The sequence below is a fragment of the Catharus ustulatus genome, chromosome 2 (assembly GCF_009819885.2).
Source record: "Catharus ustulatus isolate bCatUst1 chromosome 2, bCatUst1.pri.v2, whole genome shotgun sequence".
In the NCBI taxonomy this organism is placed as follows: domain Eukaryota; kingdom Metazoa; phylum Chordata; class Aves; order Passeriformes; family Turdidae; genus Catharus; species Catharus ustulatus.
This window is the reverse complement of record NC_046222.1, coordinates 96,964,420-96,986,897: the sequence shown is the minus strand read 5'-3', so window position 1 is coordinate 96,986,897 and position 22,478 is coordinate 96,964,420. Positions and strand designations below refer to the sequence as shown.

The 22,478-nt window shown below is 42.9% G+C and overlaps 1 protein-coding gene across 4 annotated transcripts in view; it reads right to left on the bottom strand.

Moving 5' to 3' along the window:
* The window catches only part of LIMS1 (LIM zinc finger domain containing 1), a 67,266-nt gene that overhangs the window by 30,277 nt on the left and 14,511 nt on the right, over positions 1-22,478 (bottom strand). The window contains exon 1 of one of the 4 annotated variants that reach the window (XM_033052578.1): positions 1,770-1,873. The exons of the other annotated variants lie outside the window; for them this stretch is intronic. Within the exon in view, the coding sequence (XP_032908469.1) occupies positions 1,770-1,873 (104 nt within the window). Of the gene's footprint in view, positions 1-1,769; positions 1,874-22,478 lie in introns of those variants that run through there. 4 annotated transcript variants of the gene reach the window in all.

Sequence of the window (22,478 nt, the reverse complement as noted above, 5' to 3'; positions counted from 1 at the left end):
TAAGGAGCAAGGTTTAGTTTGAATAAGAACCAGGTGAAGTTATTAGCAAACACAAAATAAACTCTGGTTGCAGCTATGGGTTGTCCCCCTGCTCTAAAAGCATCATCTGATCCTGTTCTATTCACCTTCTAGTACCTCCAACAATCTCCCTCCACTGATTCACAAGCCCTTGATTTGCTATGTCCTCCAATTTGGATTTTATTTCTCAAGACCATCTTCTGTTTCATGCATTTCTCGTCTCTAACCAGAAGAGGTTCAGGAGATTAAAACACCCAGACTTCTACTGGTGCAGTAAACACACCCCTTCCCCCTATCCAGCCCCAAAACAGTCTCATTCCCATCTTGGATGTGCACAATAATAATAGCAACACAACCGTACAGAGCTAGTACTCGTTTTTACATATATGCTTTTAAAAAAGGCTTTATCTTCCCCAAATAGGTATATTTTTCCTCACTACTATTTTTTGGGGTTCTTTTACGAAAGAAACTAAATATAAAAATGCCAAGAGTCTCTATACATCTGTTACTCTACTAAGTGTGGTTATTCTTCCAACTGCAGTCATACGACTATAACATATATACCGCTAATGCTATTAGAAATCCATCTCAGAAATAAATTCAGAATTAATACTACAAAGACATACCAAACACGCATACCAGACCTGCAAGTTAAGACATTCCTAAAAGTGATATATTTCTGACATCCCATGGCAAATAATCTTTGTAAATTACAACCATATATTTGCCACAATTAAGGTCCTTAGTTGTATCAAAAGAGTAAATCCCTCAGATCTGAATAACCATTCTTCTGAAATTGCTAATTCACTTGACAAAAACACAATAACAACATTTCAAATTACACAGCACTCCAACCAACCTGATGCACATCCACTACCAAGGAAAAATAATCTAAAAATACAGTGAGACAGGCATTAGGAGATAGGAAGTACTTCCTCTCCGCTGGAGGCTTTTGTTAGCAGATACACAAGGTTCCTTTGCTAAGGAGCTCGAAGTGGGAATGGATTGCTTTCATGCTGAGCACACTTAGAAAAACATCTTAGCATTTATACATTTTTTTGCGGGGGGGAGGTGTCTGCATTTACTCAAGTTACAAACAGATCTTTAATCTTCCTGCTCCAAACAGAGGCTTTTTGCAAATTCATTGTCAATTTTTTTTCAAAAGGTTCACAGTATCAGGAAGATAACCCAGACATTAAATGGTTTTCTGATTTTTGGTCACCCTTGCTGAGTAAGGTCAGGCTAAGTGGCCCTGCTGCATTCTTTTGCCTAAAAGAACACCAAAGAACCCCCCCATGAAGAAACCCAGAACCCAGCAGCCACCCCAGCTCCACACCACCAGCCCGGTGCAGGGACTGTGCCAAGACCCAAGAGGCAGCACAACCCACAGAGGCTGGGTGACCCAGAACTAGCTTCACAGCAGACGGAGCAGAGCTGGCAGGGTCCGAAACGTTTATTTACTGGCGAATGCTGGCCAGCAGAAGGGATGCTGGCAAACGCCGGCTGACATGTGCCCTTCCCAGAGTGAGGGAAGGTTTCACAGCATCGCCAGAACTTGCAAGGTCACCGCATGGCTCCTGCTATCCCTCCTTCAGGGGTTTCTCTGTCGTGCCTCGGGGCTGCTTCTCGATGCGTGTGTTTTGCAGTGACCTTCCAGAGCTGCGGTTGCATTTTGTTTGTTAAAGCCGCCGAAGCAAGCGGGCAGCAGAGAAGGGCTCGGTGCCCCGGCAGTACCATCCATTCGCACTCACCTCAGGCTCTCTTCCTGTGACCCGGGCAGGACACTGTCAGGACGATCCCGTCTCCTCCTGTACAGACCTGAATGTGACAACTCTTTCAGCTGCAAGGCCGTCATATTGCCCTACCTGGAGGAGGGTTGGTTTGTTGTTTTTTTTAAAGGTGAGGGGGGTGTTTTGGCTTTGGGTTGGGTTTCTTTCCCCCGCCTCTCCCAGCCTGCCAAGATGCCTGGAGAGCAGCGGCTGGGCGGTGTGTCGGCACACCTGCGCCCGCCGCAGCCACCAACCTCTGCAGGCAGGCAGGGCAGCACCCGCCGAGCTGCTTCCTGTTTCTCCTAGGTACACACCCTCCCAAAGGGCAGCACATTTCCTTTATCACTTGAGCACACCTAAGGGATGTGTGCGACAAGCTCACCCCCTTCCCTCCAGCTTTCCTCAAACTCTCACGGCCCCGACAGGCGCGACCCTGCCCTGCGCTGGCAAAGCAGGCGGCTGTCCCAGCGCCTCCGCAAAGAGCTACACATCTCCAGGGCTGCAATGAGCTGTTTACTCTTTCCTGTTCTAATTTATGTCAAAAGGAAAGTCATTAGAGCTATGAAAATTCAGAGTTACTCAAGCACTTTGGCAAGCTCTGACAGGGAGGTTAACGCAGCAGAGTGTGCCGCAAAGTAACTTCAGTAACTAGCATTTTAATGCTCTTTTGGAAATGCAACAGCACTGTGCATTTTTCTACCTTGAAAACCAGAAGAAAACCACAATGTAATTTTCCTCCTACTCTCAGCTATCAAAACACAACTACTATACCAGTCTGTCACATTTTGTAGTGATGGAGCGTCCTGTGTAATTGTAAAACAGGAATGGAAGTGCTTGAAGTTTCCTGCAAGGCAGGAAGGCGGTTAGCAGGGAATTTTCCAAGCTCTGTGTCTCAATTCACTTAGTAAAATTTTAGTAGTAAATAAAACACTTCATTTCAGGAGGCCTCAAAAAAGCTTACATCTTCTTGAAAAATGTTTACTATTTCTTTGACATTATTCTTGACACACGTAAACAAAAAGTTAATTCAGATATTTTACTTCTACATGGTGAGTGCAGAAGGTGCATTTTTTAAAATTAATTTGCATTTAATAAAAGCCAAGAAACCTAACAATTTGCACAGGCTATAACAGCAAACAAGTTCTGTGTGGTATGAATTACAGAGTTCATTATTAAAGTGTTTATTTTGTAGCAGACTATATGTACAAGTATTTTTTAATTTTTCCAAAGGAAAGAAGTATAACATAGGTAATACTGGGTATATCATATGACACCAATTTTGTAGAGATTACCAGACTGAACACAAACTTGATAATTTTATATAACACTATCAATATACTTCAGTCTGGAATGTCATCAGCACGTAATATTAAACATCACACAACGGAAAAATAACAAAATTGTTTTGGAAAAGGAATCACGTAACATGCCAAATAGATAATGGTTGCAAAAATTCAAATTGATTTATATGATGTCAGAGGGTTGCACACATTGAACTGTCAACGAGCTATACACATCTGAGCTCCTGTCCTCAGAAAATTAAAGCAAGAACAATCACAATATTTGCCTAAACACGCTGCATTCCAGTTTCAAATGAAGTATTTAAAGTTGTTTCTCAGTACACAGTAGGATAAGCTTAAACATAATTAAATGCCAATTCCCTGCAGTCAGTCAATCAGCGACCCAATGAAAAGTTAATGCTGTTTATGAGTGGAGCTTCAGAATGGCAGATGACAGATGTTCATGGCACAGCAGCTTTTATACATACCAACAGTTTATACTCTGCTTTAAATATCTATGTACAAATGACTTATTTTTGTCCAAATAATCAATTTTAGATAATAATCTAAAAAGTGATGAGTACACTCTTTGTAAACTATTGGAATTGAACTATTACCTATTAATTTGTTCATAGATTCTTATTCACTACAGTAGCCATCTGTTGAGCATATACAGAATACTTTTGTATTAAACACGACACAAGCCAATAAAAAATTAAAGGACAATTCTTCACCCACTTTGCTCATGCACGTTGCATTAGTCTGAAACACATCACTTCATTAAACTTTTATTTATTTGCATGAGCAGCTGCTATGCTTGGGCAACAACTTTTACTCAAATGTCCTTGGAAACCAGAGCTGCACCAAGACAGAGTATGCAAATTAAAGGAATACAGCAAGTCCAGACACAAAAATGAGTTGCTATACAGAACAAATCCACCTAAATATAAAGGAGAGCAAGATGGTAAGGTTTCTAAAATAAGATCAGGGACTCAGCTCCATTTCACAGGCCTCTTAAGCAAACTCCAAAAGGGATCTATGCTGATATGGAAAACATTTTCCTGGGGAGCTTCAGAACAAGCTAAAAGCTTTCTACAAGAAGAAATGCAAACTGGACTGATATTCTGCCCTGTGGGATTGCCCATCAATCCTCATAGGAGACGAGGTTTCAAATCTGAATTTACCCAAACAGTCAACTTTTAGGTTCTGAGTATCAAATACAAATTATAAGGGTATTTTTTGCAGAGACATTGCAGAACACAAATGTTATTTCTCTACTAACTCACTTAAATGCTTCCACAAAGCAATTTGGATAGACCTGGCTCTCCAAGAAGAGCTTCCCCAGCGAGTACCTCTTGCTCCCCACACCCCTTTTTACCTTCCAGCTCCTATCTGCTGTTTATAATTCCTTTTTTTGAGAGATTACATTCTTCTCATGTGGGATGGGGCCACTTGGACCTTTCACATTCCATTAGAATTTTTGAGGACCAGCCAAGTTACCACAGCTTTTCTCATTACCAGTAATGCACAGCCTTCTTGTATATCCTGTACTTTGGAGGTTTATTCTTCATTTTCCAGTGTGTGACTCTTCCCTCATGCAACTGACCATCCTCCTGCCCCCAGAGAAAGCCAACATTGCTACTGTGACCTGATGGATAACCATGGTGGTACCTATATTTCACTAGAGGAAAATATTCCCCCATGTGTAACCAGCACAAGGTGGAACTGAGACAGAAAGTATGCATTTATGCATATTTATGCAAAGTATTTATTACAAGCAGTAAATAACTTTTTGTTATGTGGGACAAGGCTCACGGTTGAGTTTTCACTGTAGTCCTACAGAGCATTTATCTTAATATTCCAGGCCTCCAGTGCTCTGCCTTAAATTTCTGTGAAAGTAATGCTGTTCTGGTGACTCTAGGTGTTCAGCAGAGTTTTCCAGTTTAAAAATCTTTTAAGATAGACAGGTTATGCCTGGTTACTTTATACTACATTAAAAGGATGTGAACAGCAATTCATGATGCTAGAAAACATGTAACTGAATTTAGGAATAACGTTAAATGTCAAGTGCTTCAAATTCAGGACACTTCTTCACAAGCCTGTATTTATAGAGAATATACACCAACTATAGAAACCAGAAAAGATGAAGTTTTAGGTCTCTTATTCCACAAAACAAAGTTGATGTGTGTCATCTTTTATTCCCTCTAGTGGCATGTTCAGTTTTTTCAGTTTTTTTCAGTTCGAAAAAATTACCTAATTTCAATTAAATTTAGTTGAAGATTTTCAAATCAAAAAACTGTTTTCATGTTTCAGTAAAAACAATAATCAGAAGAGTGTTCTGAGAACACTGTAGGAATGCCTGTAGTGTGCTCACAGTTAGAAGGTGGCTGCATGCTCAAAGGGGAGCACGGTCCTCCATCTCCTCATCACTCACCCAGCTTATCACTGGAATCAGTTTCCAGAAGAATGTGTACAAGAGTGATCATTTCCTACTATTTCTTGCAAGCTTTGGAAGAAAGTACTTTAAAGTGAAGGAAAAGACTTACACATCAGCAAAGGACTCACTGCAGAAAATTATGGAAGGTGGCAATAACCCTTCTGGCAGTTCTGCAAGAATCTCTGAAGCATCCAAATGATATGCCAGTGCCAACAAAGCTCCACACCTCTCTGGAGCTGCAGAATGAATCCCTACAGACGGGTCTGGGTGTCAAGGAATAGTGTACCACACTGTGTACCCACTGTGGAACAGGCACTGATAAAATGAAATGCACAGAGAGGATACCAAGCACAAATGCAAGGACACACACCTTGAAACAAAAATTTCAAAGCTTCATGGGAGCCTAAACTGTTGATTCAAGGAGTTAAATAATTAATTACATGTTTCCTTCCTTGTCTAATGTCACTCCAACATCCATTTTGATGTTTCTTCCCATGTTCCACTTAGTAATAAATCAATCCTGAAGCATGCAAATTTAATCTGTGGATTAGGCTAAGGCACTTGATCTATGTCACACTCCAAAGCAGAGTTTTGGATTTTTTTCCATGCTCCAGCTGACCAAGTGGGATTGTTGCAATTTAACAGTAGTTACTAGCTTTTGTTAAACCTCATCTACTAATGCCTGTCCCTGCCTTACAATGTAAAGTAAAAACCTACATGATGGCTTCAACCTGGTCTAGTGCAAGGTGTACTGGTCCACTGTGGGGGAAGGGGGAGAGGGGTTCAAGCTAGATGCTCTTTAAGGTCCCTCCCAACCCAAACCATTCTATGATTCTATGGCGTGCTCAACACTTTAGAGCAGTGATGCACTCAACACACTGAAGTCCTCTGGGATTTGATGGGAAAAAGAGAAGCCAGGGTTGTTGTGGTGAGAACAGGGATCCTTTCTCATGCTGGCAGTACCAAAGGCATCTCCACCTATGGCTGGTGGCCCACAAGGTTTTGGTGAAGCATAACAGAGATCCCTGCTCTCATTCCACATACTCTATTCCAATAATAATACTAAAAAAAAAAGGGAAAATCTTCTGTCTGCCTGAACGTGGAGCAAGGTATTTTGCTTTCCTTTTCCAACTTCTCTGCACATGCTGCTCCATGAATTCTTAAATTCAACAGAGAAAAAACCCTGCAAAAAGCACACTTTTCTCCAGAAAGCAGAAAGCTACTTGGGCTGAGTTTTACAATACCTCCCTCTACTGGGAAAATACTGCCTTGTTTCTCGTGCCAGTATTTCCTCCTACAGCCAGAGGGAGGTACAGATTAACTAACCCACACATACTTTAGTCATTCAGAGCAGGGCCAAGCTGAGAGCAGAGATGAATGAGAGACCAGCAGGTGAAGACGCAGGTTGGCATTATAGTCAGAAATGTATGCTGTTAATCAGCAGATGATCCATGCATGAGTAGGTGTGCAAAGAAGAAAGCGTGACACAGCATGAATCAGTTTTGTCCTCCCATTTGTACATAAGCCTCTTAAAAAATAGGAGTGACAAACAAGCTGGCAAACAGCTGATGCTTTAAGATAGGTACAATTACTCATATGGACCCTGTAAATGATGGGGTAACATTAAAAAAGACCCCACACCAAAAAAGAGAGTGAGAGTTTCCTAAGATCCTAAGCTGAAAATTCTTATCTTTAAAAAAAGTTTACTTCTACTTGCACTCTGCTACTGTAGGTATGTCCAGAAGGTTTACTTTATTCTATTATGATGGGATGAATTGCCTCTAGAAATGAGGGCAAAATGTCCCAAGTGCCAGCTGGCTTATTGGGTGGTTAGAAGTTCCCCAGTAGATGCTACAAAAGACTGAAGAAATCTCCAAGTTAAAAAAAAAAAAAAAAAAAAAAAAAAAAAAAAAAAAAAGCAGATAAGCAGATCTAGAATGAAACAGGAAACTGCCCAGAGAGCTGCTGACCCAGGCACCCCAAGGAATTACCTGCTCTGGCAGTCGGGTTTGTGTCCCAAAAGCCAGCAAGCCCTTCCAGGGTTGCAGAAAAGCTGGCTGAGAGATATCAGATGGGCAATTGCTGAGGTCTGGTTTGGGTGGAGAGCTAGTTGGGACATCTCAAAACAGGTCCCAAACTGACTTTCCCTTTCAACAAAGGAATGGAACTACTAGGGATCTTAATTTTCCTCCAAACATCACTCATTGGGGTTAAATAAATGAAAACAAAACTACAGCAGCCTATAAACTGCTTTCTCTAGTGACTACCAGCAATTACTCTCCTGTTTGAGAGACACTTTGCAAATGACTAATGTTCCATTACAACTTCTCACCAAAGTTTTGTCTCCTTACATTGAAATGAAATGCCAAGGAGAGAGGACAGTACAGTCCCCTTGAGAACAATGGAACAGGTGCTGCTAACACTGACAACATGCACGTGGCCTGAAGGTACCACCACCTCCTGGCATACAAACAAAAACAACCACGAAAGCAGGAGGTGACACTACTTTACAGCTCCAAGGGCTGGTGTTTTAGAAGGACAATCCAACCCTGAGCTCTCAAGAGGGCACCAGAGCCTTTGAATGCTTCTGGTTGTATGGGGAGGGATGGATGGTCAATTTAGCAGCCCAGAAGAAGCAATGATCCTGACTCTACATCTGTAAACACTAAGCCACCTCACACAGCCTCTACTGCCCAAAAAACCAAGGCAGGGAAAACACATAACAGAGGAAAGGGGAGGAGGCAGTAAGGGCACAGAGAAAACACTTGAGACAGCACAGGTCAGACATACTGAAAAGTGGTTCTGTACTCTGACCAGCATTTCCAAGAAAGGTAGAAAATGGTGGGGCCCTAGAGATTATCACCTTCAAATGCTCAGAAATCTGTAGTATGATGGTTTATTGTATATAAAAATGAACATATTCTCTAAAGAAAGAAAATCAGGTGTCTACAAAGAATGAAACTGAATATGTGTGAAAATACTTAAAAATCAAAGGCAAGGTGCAATTTTTAGTGACTCAAAAAAGTCTTAATTTTTAAGTATTTCCGCTTTGGCGTCGAAATTATTAAAACTTGTCATTCATATCAGAGCACAAAAATCCATACTGGGGAAATAAACCACAGTGCAAAAGAAATTAAAGTAATTCAACCTGGACATTCAGGATGATGTAAAATTAAAAAGCCATTCCCCCTTCCCTTAATGCTGCAAAAATTACATTTGGATTCAGCATAAAACACAAAAATATGATCTCACATGGACTTTTCATAATATTTTAAAGCACATGAAAAAAAATACCTAAGATTCTTAAATTAGAGCAAAAACCTTAAACCAAAAATGCACAGCTGCCCTACCATAAAAGCTTTGCTTCACTAGCAAAGTTCCTGACTCCTGAACACAACCACATCAGAAGTGACACAATTTCTGTAACAAGTGGGACAAACCTTTTCCTTCCACTGGAATTACAGTTTTGGGTTCAATTACTTCTGTCGCACTGTCTCTTCCTCAGCTAGCAGAAAACTCATCAGCAATGATGTATCTTCAAACTGACCATGAATCCTCTGTTCTGGGTGGGGACAAAATAGTGTTCCTAAAAACACTCCCAGTGAGCAATGGATAAAAAACTACTGGAAATACCAGATTATCTCTGTGCATTTCCAGAACAACAAAGGACTTTGCTAAAAGCTCTGTTACCGTGCTGCTTGCTGTTAGCAGTAATAAAACCCAGCAAGTAAAACTATTATTCGTCCTCTTCCTAACTATATTTATCACCATTCCCATGCATGGCTCCTGCTCCCAAGAATTTCCCTGTGAATGGCTAAAAGCCCATACAATTCACAGCCAGGCTGTCGGCTCACAAGGCAGCACAACGTGCACTCCAGCAGATGCCTCAGCCAGACCCTCAGCCCCAGTGACCAGGTGGACACTTACTGTCAGTCTGTAGCCTCGCTGGCAGCACATTCACAATGAGCAGCCTTTCCCATATAAAGCTTCACATCAAATGCCCACTGTTTGTATGTTTTCCCTGTGGTTATGACTGGTAGTTGTGATAACAAAAAAAAAAAAAATTTAAAAAATGAAGTAACCCAGTAAACCACTTCCTTCTTTAACCCTGTAAAAACCCAATGCTGTAAAGAAGAGGATAAATCTACCAAAATTCACAGTGCAGTTCCACAAATTGTGTTATGCCAATTCTCCATCTCAAAACCACCAAGGACAGAGAAGGAAGCAAACCTTCCACCTCATATGAAAGGCTAAAGTTTTCATTATACCATCGGTGTATGGCACAGAAGTACAAAACCGTAAGAACAGCAGGACAGCATTCCAGGTCCTTTTATGGGAAGAGCAACCCCTGGAATCACTGATGAGCAGTAAGGAGTCAAGCAGGGCCACTTCAACCTACCACAAGCATCTTGTCAGTGCTATGTGGAGTGGGAAGACCACAACTCCCCACCTCCGCCCCTGCTGAGAAAGAGGAATACCCTCTGATTTTCTTCTCTGAGGTGAAGGCAGACAGTGTCACACACTGCAAGGCCACTGCCATCTCTGACCACCTCAGGACAAGGACTAGCTGGGAACAAAAAAAACCATCTCACAGAGCAGGTTAGGGTGGTCCACCTGCCCCGACAAACAAGAGTTAGGTCTCTCTTATACGGACAGAGATTCAAACTCAGTTTTCCTAAAGCAATCTGAATCCCTCGCACACTTCAAAGGCCTCAGGCAATCCTTTGCAGGTTAAAGCAGGAATACCCTTAAAATCAACGTTTCCCTGCTAGTTGTTAGATAGATCTGTAACAAGCAGAGCCTGAAACCTTGCTCTCCATCGGTGACAAAGAGATGAGGCCACAACCTGATCTCTGCAGGGGACATGCAGGACATGCTGCAGGCAGAACTTGTCCCCATCTCTGTAGGGAAGTACAGAGCTTCAGGCTTTGGTCCCCTGACTGCCAGTGTGCCCTCCCAAATGGTCAGACAGGGAAGTTTTGTTACAACCTGCTTTCACCATATACACAAAACAATGCCATGCCATACCAACAGAGCCTCATTTTGCTTTTCCTTCACCATGTCTCTGCATTCTGTTTCTTGCTCCTATTTCTGTCTTCAGGCCACTTAACGTTATCACTAACCCTTTTCTGTGGACAAATTAACAACGTAAGTTATCTTTCCAAGCTGCTGTTTCCCATACTGTCACACAGTGCTTCCTCATTTGAACTTCTTATCTCTTCCTGCAAAGACCCTTCAAGTACAAAAGCGGCAGTAAAGTTTCATTAAACTTATCACTGGACAGTTACCCTCCTAGGTGAAAGAATGCACTACAGCTTTGTCTCTCAAAACAATGTGCCAAACATCAAGGTAACAGCATTTTATTCTTGAGGATGAAGAAAATCACAACACAACAGTTATACAAAATGAGAGGCCTTGGTTGCTACTTCAATTCATATTATTTAATACATTACTCATATGCCAGCAGTTCCGCATTTATAAAAAGGCAAGGACAGTTTGTTGATTCATGATAACTGTAAAAGCTGCAACATTTCATGGTTAATGTGAATAAGCATCCGTTAAAAAGGAACTAGCAAAACAAGTATTAACTCCTCAATTAACATTTTAAAGCATGTTGAGCAATTCATTAACCAGCTAAACCAAACTTTTCAGTTTTGTTCACAACACAATAGTTGGCTCCTTTATCACCAACTTGTTTTCCAAAAGACCCATGAACAAAATTATGGTCAATGAGAGCAGAACAAGCCCATCCCCAGGGGGACTATGCTCATAGGCACTGACAGATAGTTGCAGTTTGTGGTTGCCCAGATCAGGCCTGATGGGAAGTGCAGGGCAGAGTCACACAAATAGCACTAGACAAAGTCACACGGTTCAGCCAAACCCATCAGCTGCTCCTGGCACCAGGGCTTCCTGCAAAAGGGGTCAGCAGATGTGGATCTGCAGTCATCATGAAGCTCCTGAGGTAACAGAGAGAGGGCTGGACCTGCATTAGGTGTAGAATTAGACCAAAAAGTTAATCTACAAGGAAAAATTAACTAGGGAAGGGAACTGCTGGTTCATATCCACGTTTCCACAGATGCAGAGTATTCTTCTTTGCTCCTCTAGCAGGCCAACATGAACAAGAACCACAGAACACAGGTAAAACCAAATCCCCAGAGCAGCTCCAGGATGCTCAATACTGCAGCTTCTGGACAAGTCAGTGTCCGTCTCTGCTTCAGGCAATAAGAGCCACCCTCTGCAAGGAGACCTTTGAGGTGCCTGCACTGCCAGGAGCTGGTGGAGAAGCCAGACAGTCACACCCTGCAGCTGTCTGCCTCATCACACCCTGAAATCACCCTCTCCGGGGCAAAACAAGCAGAAGGAAATATGTACTCATGCCTCAGCTGTTCCAGTTTGCCGAGGGTGTATACGAGAGATGGCTGAACTGACCTAGGAGCTCACCGCCAAGTTCCTTTTTTCTCCTTCCCCCTCCCCATACACTCCTTCCTCCCTCACCTTCACCCCAGCTGCAAGCAGCTTTAGCCCATGTCTTCCTCTCCCAAGAGCTCTCCTAGCCACCAAAACGGGAGAAGGCAAGGTTTGGGGGGCTGGGTTAGTGAATGCAGCTGCTTTAGGGCAAAGGAGCCATACACAACACAAGGGCGGAAGATGCAGAAGTATCCCTCCAGCTCAGCAGAAACGAGACGTTCCCTCATCGTGTTCCGGGAGCCCGCGGCTGCAGCGCCCCCGCCCCGGGGGCCGTGCCCAGACCCCGCGCCCTGAGGCGGCCCGGCCCGGCCCGGCCCGGCCGCGCTCGCACCGGCGGGCGGAGCCCGAGAGCCGCAGCCCGGCCCGGCCGCCTCTCCGCACGTCTCCGGCCCGCGAAGGAGCCCGCAGCGCCCTCCCTACCCAACCCACACCGCCAGGGTGGAAAGGCTGCTCAAAACACGCGGAAAACAACCCAAAACGCCCCTGGGGCTCCCCTCGCAGTCTTCCCTGTCAGTGTCATCACAGCTGCCGTTCAAAGCAGAGCCCAGGCCACCAAATGCTAACAGCAAAACTATGCAAATCAGAGCTGGACCTCCAAGCCAGGCTGACTCAAGTTCAGTTAAAAAGTCAGCAAACCTACATAAATCAGAGCTGGACTTCCAAGCCAGACTGACTCAAGTTCAGGTAAAAAAGTCACAATTGCAGCCGTTCAAATAAGAATTTTTTCACTACGATGGTGGTGAAATGCTGGAATGGGTTGCCCATAGGGCAGGTAGCTGACCCAACCCTGGGTCTGATGGGCTCTCAGCAATCCAATGGAGGTGAAGATGCCCTTGCTCATTGCAGGGACATTGGACTAGATGGCTTCTAAATGTCCCTTCCACCCCAAATTCTCTGGTTCTATGAAACGGCACAAATTAAAATAGTCTGCTCTCAACTGATGAGAGGACAGACAGCCATTTGTCTTCTCTTGAACTCACTGCAATATTTAAACACTTTTTCAAAAGGGTTACTGCTATACCTGAGCCAGGCCTGGAGCAATGCCCTAGGATGAAGCACACTGCTCATTTGAGGACTTCTTGTTAGGAAGTGATGGGAAACACCAGATTCACCAACAGACCTGCACTCCTCACCAAGTGTCCTCTCCTGGGGCCAGTGGCAGTGGCAGAGCTGACTGATGCAAGAGCAGACTGCAGGGCCCCAAGTGCTGGCCACGAGCAGACGGCACACCTGGCACTACAGAACTGGAGTTGAAGCAGCTGATCAGATTGATGTTGGGAGTTGTCAAAAGCTTCCCCTCCTCTAAAATACCTACGAATAACAGTAGAAAGGCTTCCACAAGACTACTGCTGTTAAGAAGTTAGACAATATACCTGCCATTCTGCCAGCCTCCTCCTCCGCAGTGCTCGTGACAGGGTAAGACTAACAGAATGGTTACATAATGCCCAGCACAACTGGATAGTTCCTTGCAGCTGCATCCTGATGTGCAGGGAGATGCACACACCTTGTTGCATGGACAGCACAGCCATGGGCCAAATTGACAGTCACCAAAGGTATGTCAGGGCATGAGTCCCATTTCAGGATCTCTGACTTCAACTACCAATGTCACTGCACCTGTCTTCTTTACGATGTGAGCACACTGGAGGAGGAAATGCTGCTTTAGACAAAAAAACTGGTTTTAATTCCTGGAAAGGGCTATCATATCCCTTCTGTTTCACTTACAGAGACTACAGATGCACTAAAATACCATCAAAATAGGTTTGCCATCCATGGATACAACCCTGTTCCTAGGTTTCAGTAAAGAAGCATGCACCAGCCAGTTCATTTCAAATCTTCAAGTGCTGTGTTGCTTTAACAAGGCCTCTCTGTTATCCTCCTCTGGCAGGACAATGACTCTCAGGCTTTTCCCGTAATAAATAGAGTCTCTTCAAAATAATCTAGGTCGACCTTTCTGTATATTGAATGCACAGTGTTTCCAAAATAAGATCTGTTTTTCTCTGCAGGCACATCATAAAACATGATAAGGCATTTTAACAATCCTCCAAATGGCACAGGCCATGGTCATTTGAATTCTCTTTTGTGAGTACCACTCTTTTCATTTCTCTTCATGCAATTTCCACTTCTTTATTGTGGTGCCTCTTTTCAGACTGCCAAGGTCATTTATAATTCAACTCCTGTATCCCTAAAGGCTCCTCCAAATCAAGGGTGTCCACAAACTTCGTAAGCCAACTTTTAGCTGCAGCATCTGAGTCACTAATCAAGTTATTAAATGCAAGTGAGAGAATTCCTGCAAGCTGCAATCAGACAGGTTCTGTTTAGGAGGGTCCTGTTGGTGGCTCTGTGTCAAAACATCAATTCCTGTCCAAATGCTTCTTTTCATACAGCTGCACACATCCCTTCCCAAACCAAACACTTAGTCCAAGCCAATACGCCTTGCAAGGGGATGATGAAGGAACAGGAGGAGGTAGCAGCAGCACTTATGTGAAAGGTCCGCAACAACAAAAGTGGTAAGAGTGGACAAGCGGATACACAGAAGAGAATTTGCAAGGCTTGTACTCCAACAAAGTCAATCACTATTACTCAAATTCTAAATCCTCTTTCTCTTGTTTGCTCATGAAATTTTGTGTGAGACAGCATCAGCTGATATACCTCATTTATTTCCTCCTTTCTGTTTATAAGGCATGCTCCTCTGCCAGACCTGGAAAATTGGCTGCTTTGAAACTATCTGTTCTTAGAAATCCACGTGGCTCTTTTAATGCTGTAAGTAAGTGCTTATATATTGACTGTTAGTTGCACTCATGACTTGCTAGGGTTCAAAGTTAGGCTGACTGAGCTCAATTCTCCAGCAGCCTGTTTTTGCCACCATTTTCAAATATAAATACTGTGGTCAATCTTTTGGATGTCTTATGGGACCTCCTACGCAAGCTCCTAAAAAGTATCCCTAATAGGCCTAACAGCAGTCTCTGAATCAGCCAGTACTACTGCTGGCACAGTGTGCACAGTATTAAGCCAAAATATTAGAGAAATTGTATCACACTATGTTTGACATTAATGTTATGAAAAGCATTCTTCCTGACCATTACTAATGTATATTATTATCTTTAAGGATTAAACAGGAACAGTGGCAGCCAAGGGAAAATAAACAACACACAACCAGGAAGGTTATGCCTGTGGAATAGTACAAAAGGACCAAAAAGACAAATCTCTTGTGAGAAATTCTTTAAACATTTCAGCCTAGATCTGGCTCCATTCAGCTCCAGGGTTTCATTAATGTTCTCCCTTCTCCCTGGGGTTATGTGAAAGAGGAAATGAGATAACGCCCAACCCGTCCTTATAACAGCGCTCCAGCCCTTTGAACAGCGCTCAGCAGTCATACTGACTAACACCATCGGTAGCTGCTTTCCTCCCAAACTCGCTGGCAGGGGCCCAGGGATCTCCCCTCCCAGGCGTGCTGCCACCAACCCAAGGCCAGCTGGCGGCCGCCGGCCACAGTGCTTCCCTTCCGTCGCACCTCCCTTCTGCTACTCACTGTTTCACCCATCAGGAGTCATGACTCCTTTCCCCCTCTCCCCGCAATGATACCAAGTAACTTGTGCTTGCCATTGTCTCACCAGGGCACTGCAAGAGCTTGCCCCGCTTCCCGGCCTTCAGAAAATGCAGGTAGTGGCTTGGCTTGTGGAGGAAGCCCTGCATCCACAGCACCAGCAGACATTAACTTTGTCCTTGAATCCCAGAGCCAACTCAGGATTCTCTGGATGAAGGATCAGTCAAGGTAATGTCTGTCTGGACTTGCCCACCCGGCCAGGGCTGGACCAGAGGGCAGAAGAGAGAGCTGGGCCATAAATGCCTGCCCCAACCTGAGTGAAAACTGACGGCAAAGACTGGATTTCATTCAAGCATGGTTTGTTCAATGCTCACACCAAGAAGCTGCACAGAATTATGTTATCTATGGCAATTCTCCATGCAGCTATGAAATTCTGGATTACTGATCAATTGTGGCACTAAGAAAAAGTTCATAAAGAAGTTTTACATGTAAGAACACTATTAGAGGAGTAAATGTAGGCATCAGCAGAGGGAAAAATAAGTTATTACATACCAGAGCAGTGAAGATGAGCTCAGTGAAGCAACTTAATTATTTGGAGGGGAAAATACAGTGAGTCACCTTTTAAAATTTCAAGTGTTCTCAGTACAATCTCTCACAAGACTCCAAAGTACTTCATAGACTCAGAAGGAGTCTGCAGCCTCTCCCAATTCAAAAGCCCCACCTACAAATAAGTGTTTTGATTATTGGACTTCCTTCACACTATTAGCTGGGTCCCAGTTTGAAGAAATGTGTGTTCCAACATGAAACTGCCTTCAAGTTTTTTATTCAATACTGGTTGGCCTATTTGCATATTTCTCGAGAAACAGAATTATTACCATATATGTGTGACACTGACAACTTCTGTGCTCACCATTCACCCTTCCAACTCACCCACTATGCTGCTCTCCTCCTGCCCTTCTTCCCCCTATTTTGGGAGATACGGAAAACGAACAGTGTAAAGATTTGTATAAGAATTCATCTACTCCAGAAGAATTTTATAAGCAACTAGAAATGTATGCAACATTTCTTTCAGAAGGTTATAATAGGCTGAAGTACTTTTATTCAGACAGCCCTTCCCAGTCCAAGTCTGTCTCATCTATCATTGCAGTAAACCTCAAGAACTACTCCACCCCTTTAGGTCAAGAGCAGTGAGGTCATGATCTGCAGAAATCACCCATGTGATATTACCCAGTTCTCCTTCTGTCACCCAGAGGGATTGCCAGTTCCTGCACACCCTCCCCTCCTTTGTCAGCACTATCCTCTTCCCTCACAAGAGGCTTATCCAGGGACTTTCCATAGGGGTGCTTTTCCAGCAGCACAGTAGCAAGGCGCAGCATTGTGTGCAGCAACACAGAGGCCCAAGTGTGTGCTCCCTGTTGTAAGGAGCAAAAATGTATCATTCAGAAGATAAAACCAAAACAACTTACCTGTAATTATTCACCATAAAAATCTTGTCCTTGACCTTACAAACACAAACTGAGGTGTAACTACTACCAGGAACTGTGAAGAATGCCAGTTTGTAGGAAGTCAATGCACATATTGTACATATTTTAAAGCTCTTGCTATTAATTCTGCTTGATGTGACAGTAGCTATGCAATAACCTTCCAAGCTGATACCAGCATCTTATTCTTTTTTTTCCCCCTGAAAAATAGTGACACTTTACAGCAAAGCAGGAAAGTTATCTGCAAGATAAACTGAGGTACTACTCCATCCTGCTCGCTGTAACAAAACCAATCATAAAGGGGAAACAAGAATACTTTAATTATAAATCACATTCGATCACCCTACTGCTTAGTACTGAATAATAAATTATAACTAATTAATTTAACCTCAACACTTTTTTTGCTTGCAGTTCTACTTGTGGAATATTAGACATGCTGTAATTTCAGAATTGTATTCCTCAAGGCAGCTTCACCTGATTTTGCTTATTTTAGGAAGGAAGAAGGGGGTATCAAGGCAGTCTGTCATTACCTGGATGACCACCTGCTTTACCTATCAGTCCTCCACTGGCTACTTCCCCCTGCTATGTACAGATCTGACTCTACAGTGTTCAAGCAGCTCACGGTCCTTACACTACTTGTCCTCAAGCACTCCTGTAAGACAAGGTGGTGTGGAACTCAGCCCGCAGCTCAGGAGATGGGACAGAGGCAACACCATTTCTCAAAGATTCAGGAGCAAGAGACAGTGCAGCACAGGGGATCAAACCCTGCTCTGGACTTGCATCTTTGCCTCAGACCACAGGAAGTCTGGAGATACACTCTAGCAGAAAGGCTGCTTAGTTAAAAATGAAGAAAAAAGAAATGGGGCAGTTTAACTTGAGCAAAAGAAAAGGATTTCAGGGCTCTCAAGCAAAGCCCTCATTAGCAGCACAATCCCACCTCAGCTTTGGATTTGCACTCTGTTCGCTGGCTGGGCTGAGGGTCTCTGGCATTTAAGAGCCAGATCTGAAAGTGCTGGCTGGAGACACAGCTAGACAGGGGATGTCCATCTGTCTGTCTGTCCCACTTCCCTTCCTACTTCTTTTCCTGAGTTTTTTACACCAGGCAGTCAGAAGAGGGGGAATCACTTCCTTGCACCAGCAGCCCACTTAGGTGCTCCTGTGGTGGCCATTAGGACGTATTCATGTTCACAACTCCACGCAGGGTGACATTGTAGATTCACCCGAAGATTGTTCCTCTGTTATGCGGAGCAAAATCATGCTACTGCAGCCCACCAGAGGCCATCCTCCAAAGCACCTTGGCAGGCTCCTGCATTTTCATTTTTGGGGAGGGCAGGGAAGCATTTCTCTAAGAGAAAAGGAGCGGCAGGACAGAAGGAATCCAGGCACGGAGGAACAGTGGGGTGGATCAGTGGGAACACCACTCAAATCACCTCATCTCCACATTTGCTGCACCCTGCCAGCCCTGACAATTATGGCACCACACTTGCTGCCCCTTGGTCTCAGTCACCCCACTGGCTAGCAGTGCCCCTTTCCTTCCCTTAACCGGCCTCAGTAAATGGAGCATCAGAAATAGGCATTTCACTTTAGGAGAAGAAAACAGCTCTTTTGCCTGCACTGGGAAACCAGCCAGCTCCCATTCAAATGAAAGGGAAGGGATCACGTGGATACATTTCAATTAATTGCACTGGCAAGGCAGGCTGCAAACAGGCTTCCCTTTCAGCCAGACCCCTTCATTTGTGTCTTCTGTTGGGGAGGTGGTGGTGTATTCAGCCAAATTACCTGGGGGATTCATCTCATTACACAGCGTCTGAAAGCTGGGAGGAGGCTGTATTTGCAGAGGGCTGAATTTAGCAGGGCCATAATCTGGTGGCAAATAAGGGGGAAAAAAGAAAACTGATTTTCCATCTTGCTAGATCTGCTGTGGTCTCCAAATTATTTTGACAGCATACTTCTATCAATAAAAAAAAAATTTAAGCTCGTATCCCCAATACATGTTAATTTATTTTCTTATAAATTATGTGCAGGCAGTTCCAACAACACCAAGGAGACTGCAGGAGTTGAAGAGCTGGTTACAGCAACTGTCATCTGCTCACTGGTATTGGCCCATCACACGGGCTCTTATGGCAGTACCACCATCAAATACTCCAGGGCAACTTTCAGGTAGCATCAGTCTCAGGAAGAAAAAAGGAAACATAACCAAAAGAAAGACAGCACAAGGCTTCTTGGGAGCAAGAGTGTGTGGTATTTCTGAAGAATTTTTTTTCCTTAAAAGTAATTTTAAAGCCTCTGTAGACACACACCCTTCATGAAAGAACATGAGGAAGGAGCATTCACAGAGGTTCTAAAGGCAACCTAAATATGTGTTCAGATCAATCATGTTCAGATAAATAATTACTATCATGGGTTATGCTTAACAGCCAGATAAAAACAGAGGTTTGAAGTCGGTACTAACCTGCAGTGGGTTTTTGGCATGTCATTCATGCTTCCTCTGGCAATGGGCATTCCCATTTCAATTTCTATTTACTTCTAACTGCTATAAACATAGCAAGTCATCAAGTAATGAAGTATATCGAATCCTCAGCATATAAATACGTAAAAAGATCAACAACATCTAGTAGTGAGGTAAGGTACAGGTCATTTTTATTTGTGTGGAAAATCAGGCAAACTTAGAAGAACAAGAACAGTAATAAAACTACTATTACAATGATATGATTATTTTTTCCTTAATCAATTCCCTTATGTAGGTTACATGCTTATATCAATGATGGCAACAGATAAGGCAAATATGTCTTAGACAGACATGTGCTTTAACCTGGAACTTCCACAGGCACTCAAAACTTATGAACTGATTTGAAAATAGTGCTGCCATAAAGCTCAAAAAAGCTTGATGCACATCTTTCAGAATAACTCTCACCACCCTAATTTGAGCATAAGACTTAGTAGAAGAAATGGAAATCCCCAGATGGTGTGTCTGACAAAATGTAAAAGTGAATTCTCTGTAGTAGATATTCCAAAAGAAAGTAAAATTTACTTTCCTGCTTTCCAAGTAATACAGACCTGCAAGGATGCCAAGCTATTCTGAACACAGCTTGTAACAGAATTCATTCAGAACAGCAAAAAAGTGCCATCTTTAAACTATCTTTATTTTATTACTATTTTTAGATCATGATAATGCCAGTAACATACAATTCCTAATCTTGATGCATTAAAAGTACCAAATAAAATTTTAAGAAGTTTGCTTGTCTGTCAGACTCCCGTTTTGGTAGCTCTAATCTGCAACTGAAAAACAAGGCATAAGTCCAACATAAAGAATAAGCCTGAGGGGCAAAAAAGTCTTTGAATATTACTCCAAAAAAAAATCCAGTAGCTTTATTGACAGAAAGAAAAATAAGAAGAAAGGCATTTTCATCTGAATGCACATAAGGAAAAACAATTTGGGTTCCTTCAGATTCAGAGAGGGAAAAATGCAGAGGAAGTTTTAATTTTTAAAAAACAACAAAACAGCTCAAGTCTACCACTCTCAGCAGCCAGAAGCTCAGCCATAGGAGTCCAGTTCCTCACATCCCCACAGCATCTCCTGTGTGCCCTACTCCCTGCCTCACCCTGGAGACCATCCCATCACTGCCATGCTGTGAAATGTGATGGTTTTTGTCATTTTTAGTTTCCCCATGACTGTGATCACACAACTCGGGAAGAGACAGTCGGCCAGACAGGGCCAAAGAAACCCACTAATTAATGCTGGTGTCTGCGACAACTAGAGATTTAAAACACAAGAATTTCCACCTCAACATGAGAAATAATCTCTTTACATTGAGGATGGCAGAGCACTGTAACAGGCTGCCCAAGGAGGTTGTGGAATCTCCCTCTCAGGAGACATTCAAAACCCACCTGGACACATTGCTCTGTCACCTGCTCTTGCTGACCCTGCCTTCATAGGGGGTTTGGACAAAATGATCTCCAGAGGTCCTTTCCAACCTTAAGAATTCTGTGATTTATGGGGCACATTTATTACTAATTTTTGAGTTTCAAAATAAGGGGAGGCAGTTACAAAAATGTGAAAAGACACTACTCATGCTGACTACTTAAATGAAACAAAAAGAGAAAACCACCACCAACAAAAAAGGGTGAAAACAAGAATTCAGTAAAAGATGTCAGGCATGTACTCTAATTTCAAATCTTATCTTTCAAGCTGGACCTCTGTCTGTTCTTCTGTGTCACTTCAAGTTACTTAAAACTTCTTAACTTCTTGCAGTCACTGCAGATGAAGCAGTTCAGATGGGATTTTCAAGGAATCTTCGACCCACAGCAGGAAATGGAGACAAAAGCAGCAATAGGCAGAAAGAGTTTGGGTAAAAAAAGCCGATGCAGTAAGAGAGGACTTCAGATGATGGACGGTGGGAGGGAGGGGAAGGAAATTACCATAATTGGTATTTTGGAAGCCACAGCCCATAATGGGAAACAATGAAGCTTCATCCTGTAAAGTTCAACATACCACCAAGTCCCAATATGTTCCAGATTTATTAGTGGTTAAGAGTAATGCTTTTAAAAAAGCACAGGAATTCCAGTAAATAAATTCAAGACAGTAATAAAGCCAGAGAAGATGGCATACACCAGTATTATATGCAATACAGTATGTGAAATGAAAGTGACACTCAGGGGAGCACCTTCAAAAAAACATTTGCGGAAATGTTTCTGACCTTCTGCTGACATGAATGAGAACAGCTTCAGATGCTCACTGTTTCCCAAAATAGGACTTGTAACCCAGTACCTTCTCTTCTTGGGATCATTACAGAAAAACAGCTTTTTAATTATCTGGATTTAAATACTCCTGAGCTATTCTGTTCTTAAAACTTGAAATTAAATCAGATTTTCTCAAAAAAAAATTGTCAAAGTGGTCCAAAATTCCTTTTAATTCTGCTTTTTCTGACTTTCAGCCTACAAATGTCAAAAGATATTAAAAATAAAAATTAAATCAGCCCTCAGCTTTAAATGCCAATGCCAGGAACCATGGAACAGCAACTATATACTGAAAGAGGCAAAAGGGAAGAAAGAAATGGAGATAAAATTTCTTTGTTGTCAGAACAGCCACAGGATTTCACTGAATTCCTTTCACCTAGGGAGATCTTAATAAATATGTTATTTGTATGTAGATAAAGCACAACAGAAATGCACAGTTTTATTAAATTTCAAGGAATTGAGATAGGCCAGCCATACCAAATGGCACATACCTACCCAAAGGGAGGGATGAATGTTACTGGTGGGACTGTGCTATGCTGCCGTCACCTTCTGGACAGGACCTGGAGGAGAACACCCTGCTTTTGGGCTCAGAGCAACAGCCTCTACTCAGGAAGGAGGCTGCTTTATCTTCCAGCCAGTCATTAATGTATGCTTCCACTGCTCAAAGGAACCTTCCCAAACACAGAATAATCAGTCCAATCAACCTGGAAGTCAGAGTATAAAAACAAAGGATTTGTAAACCAG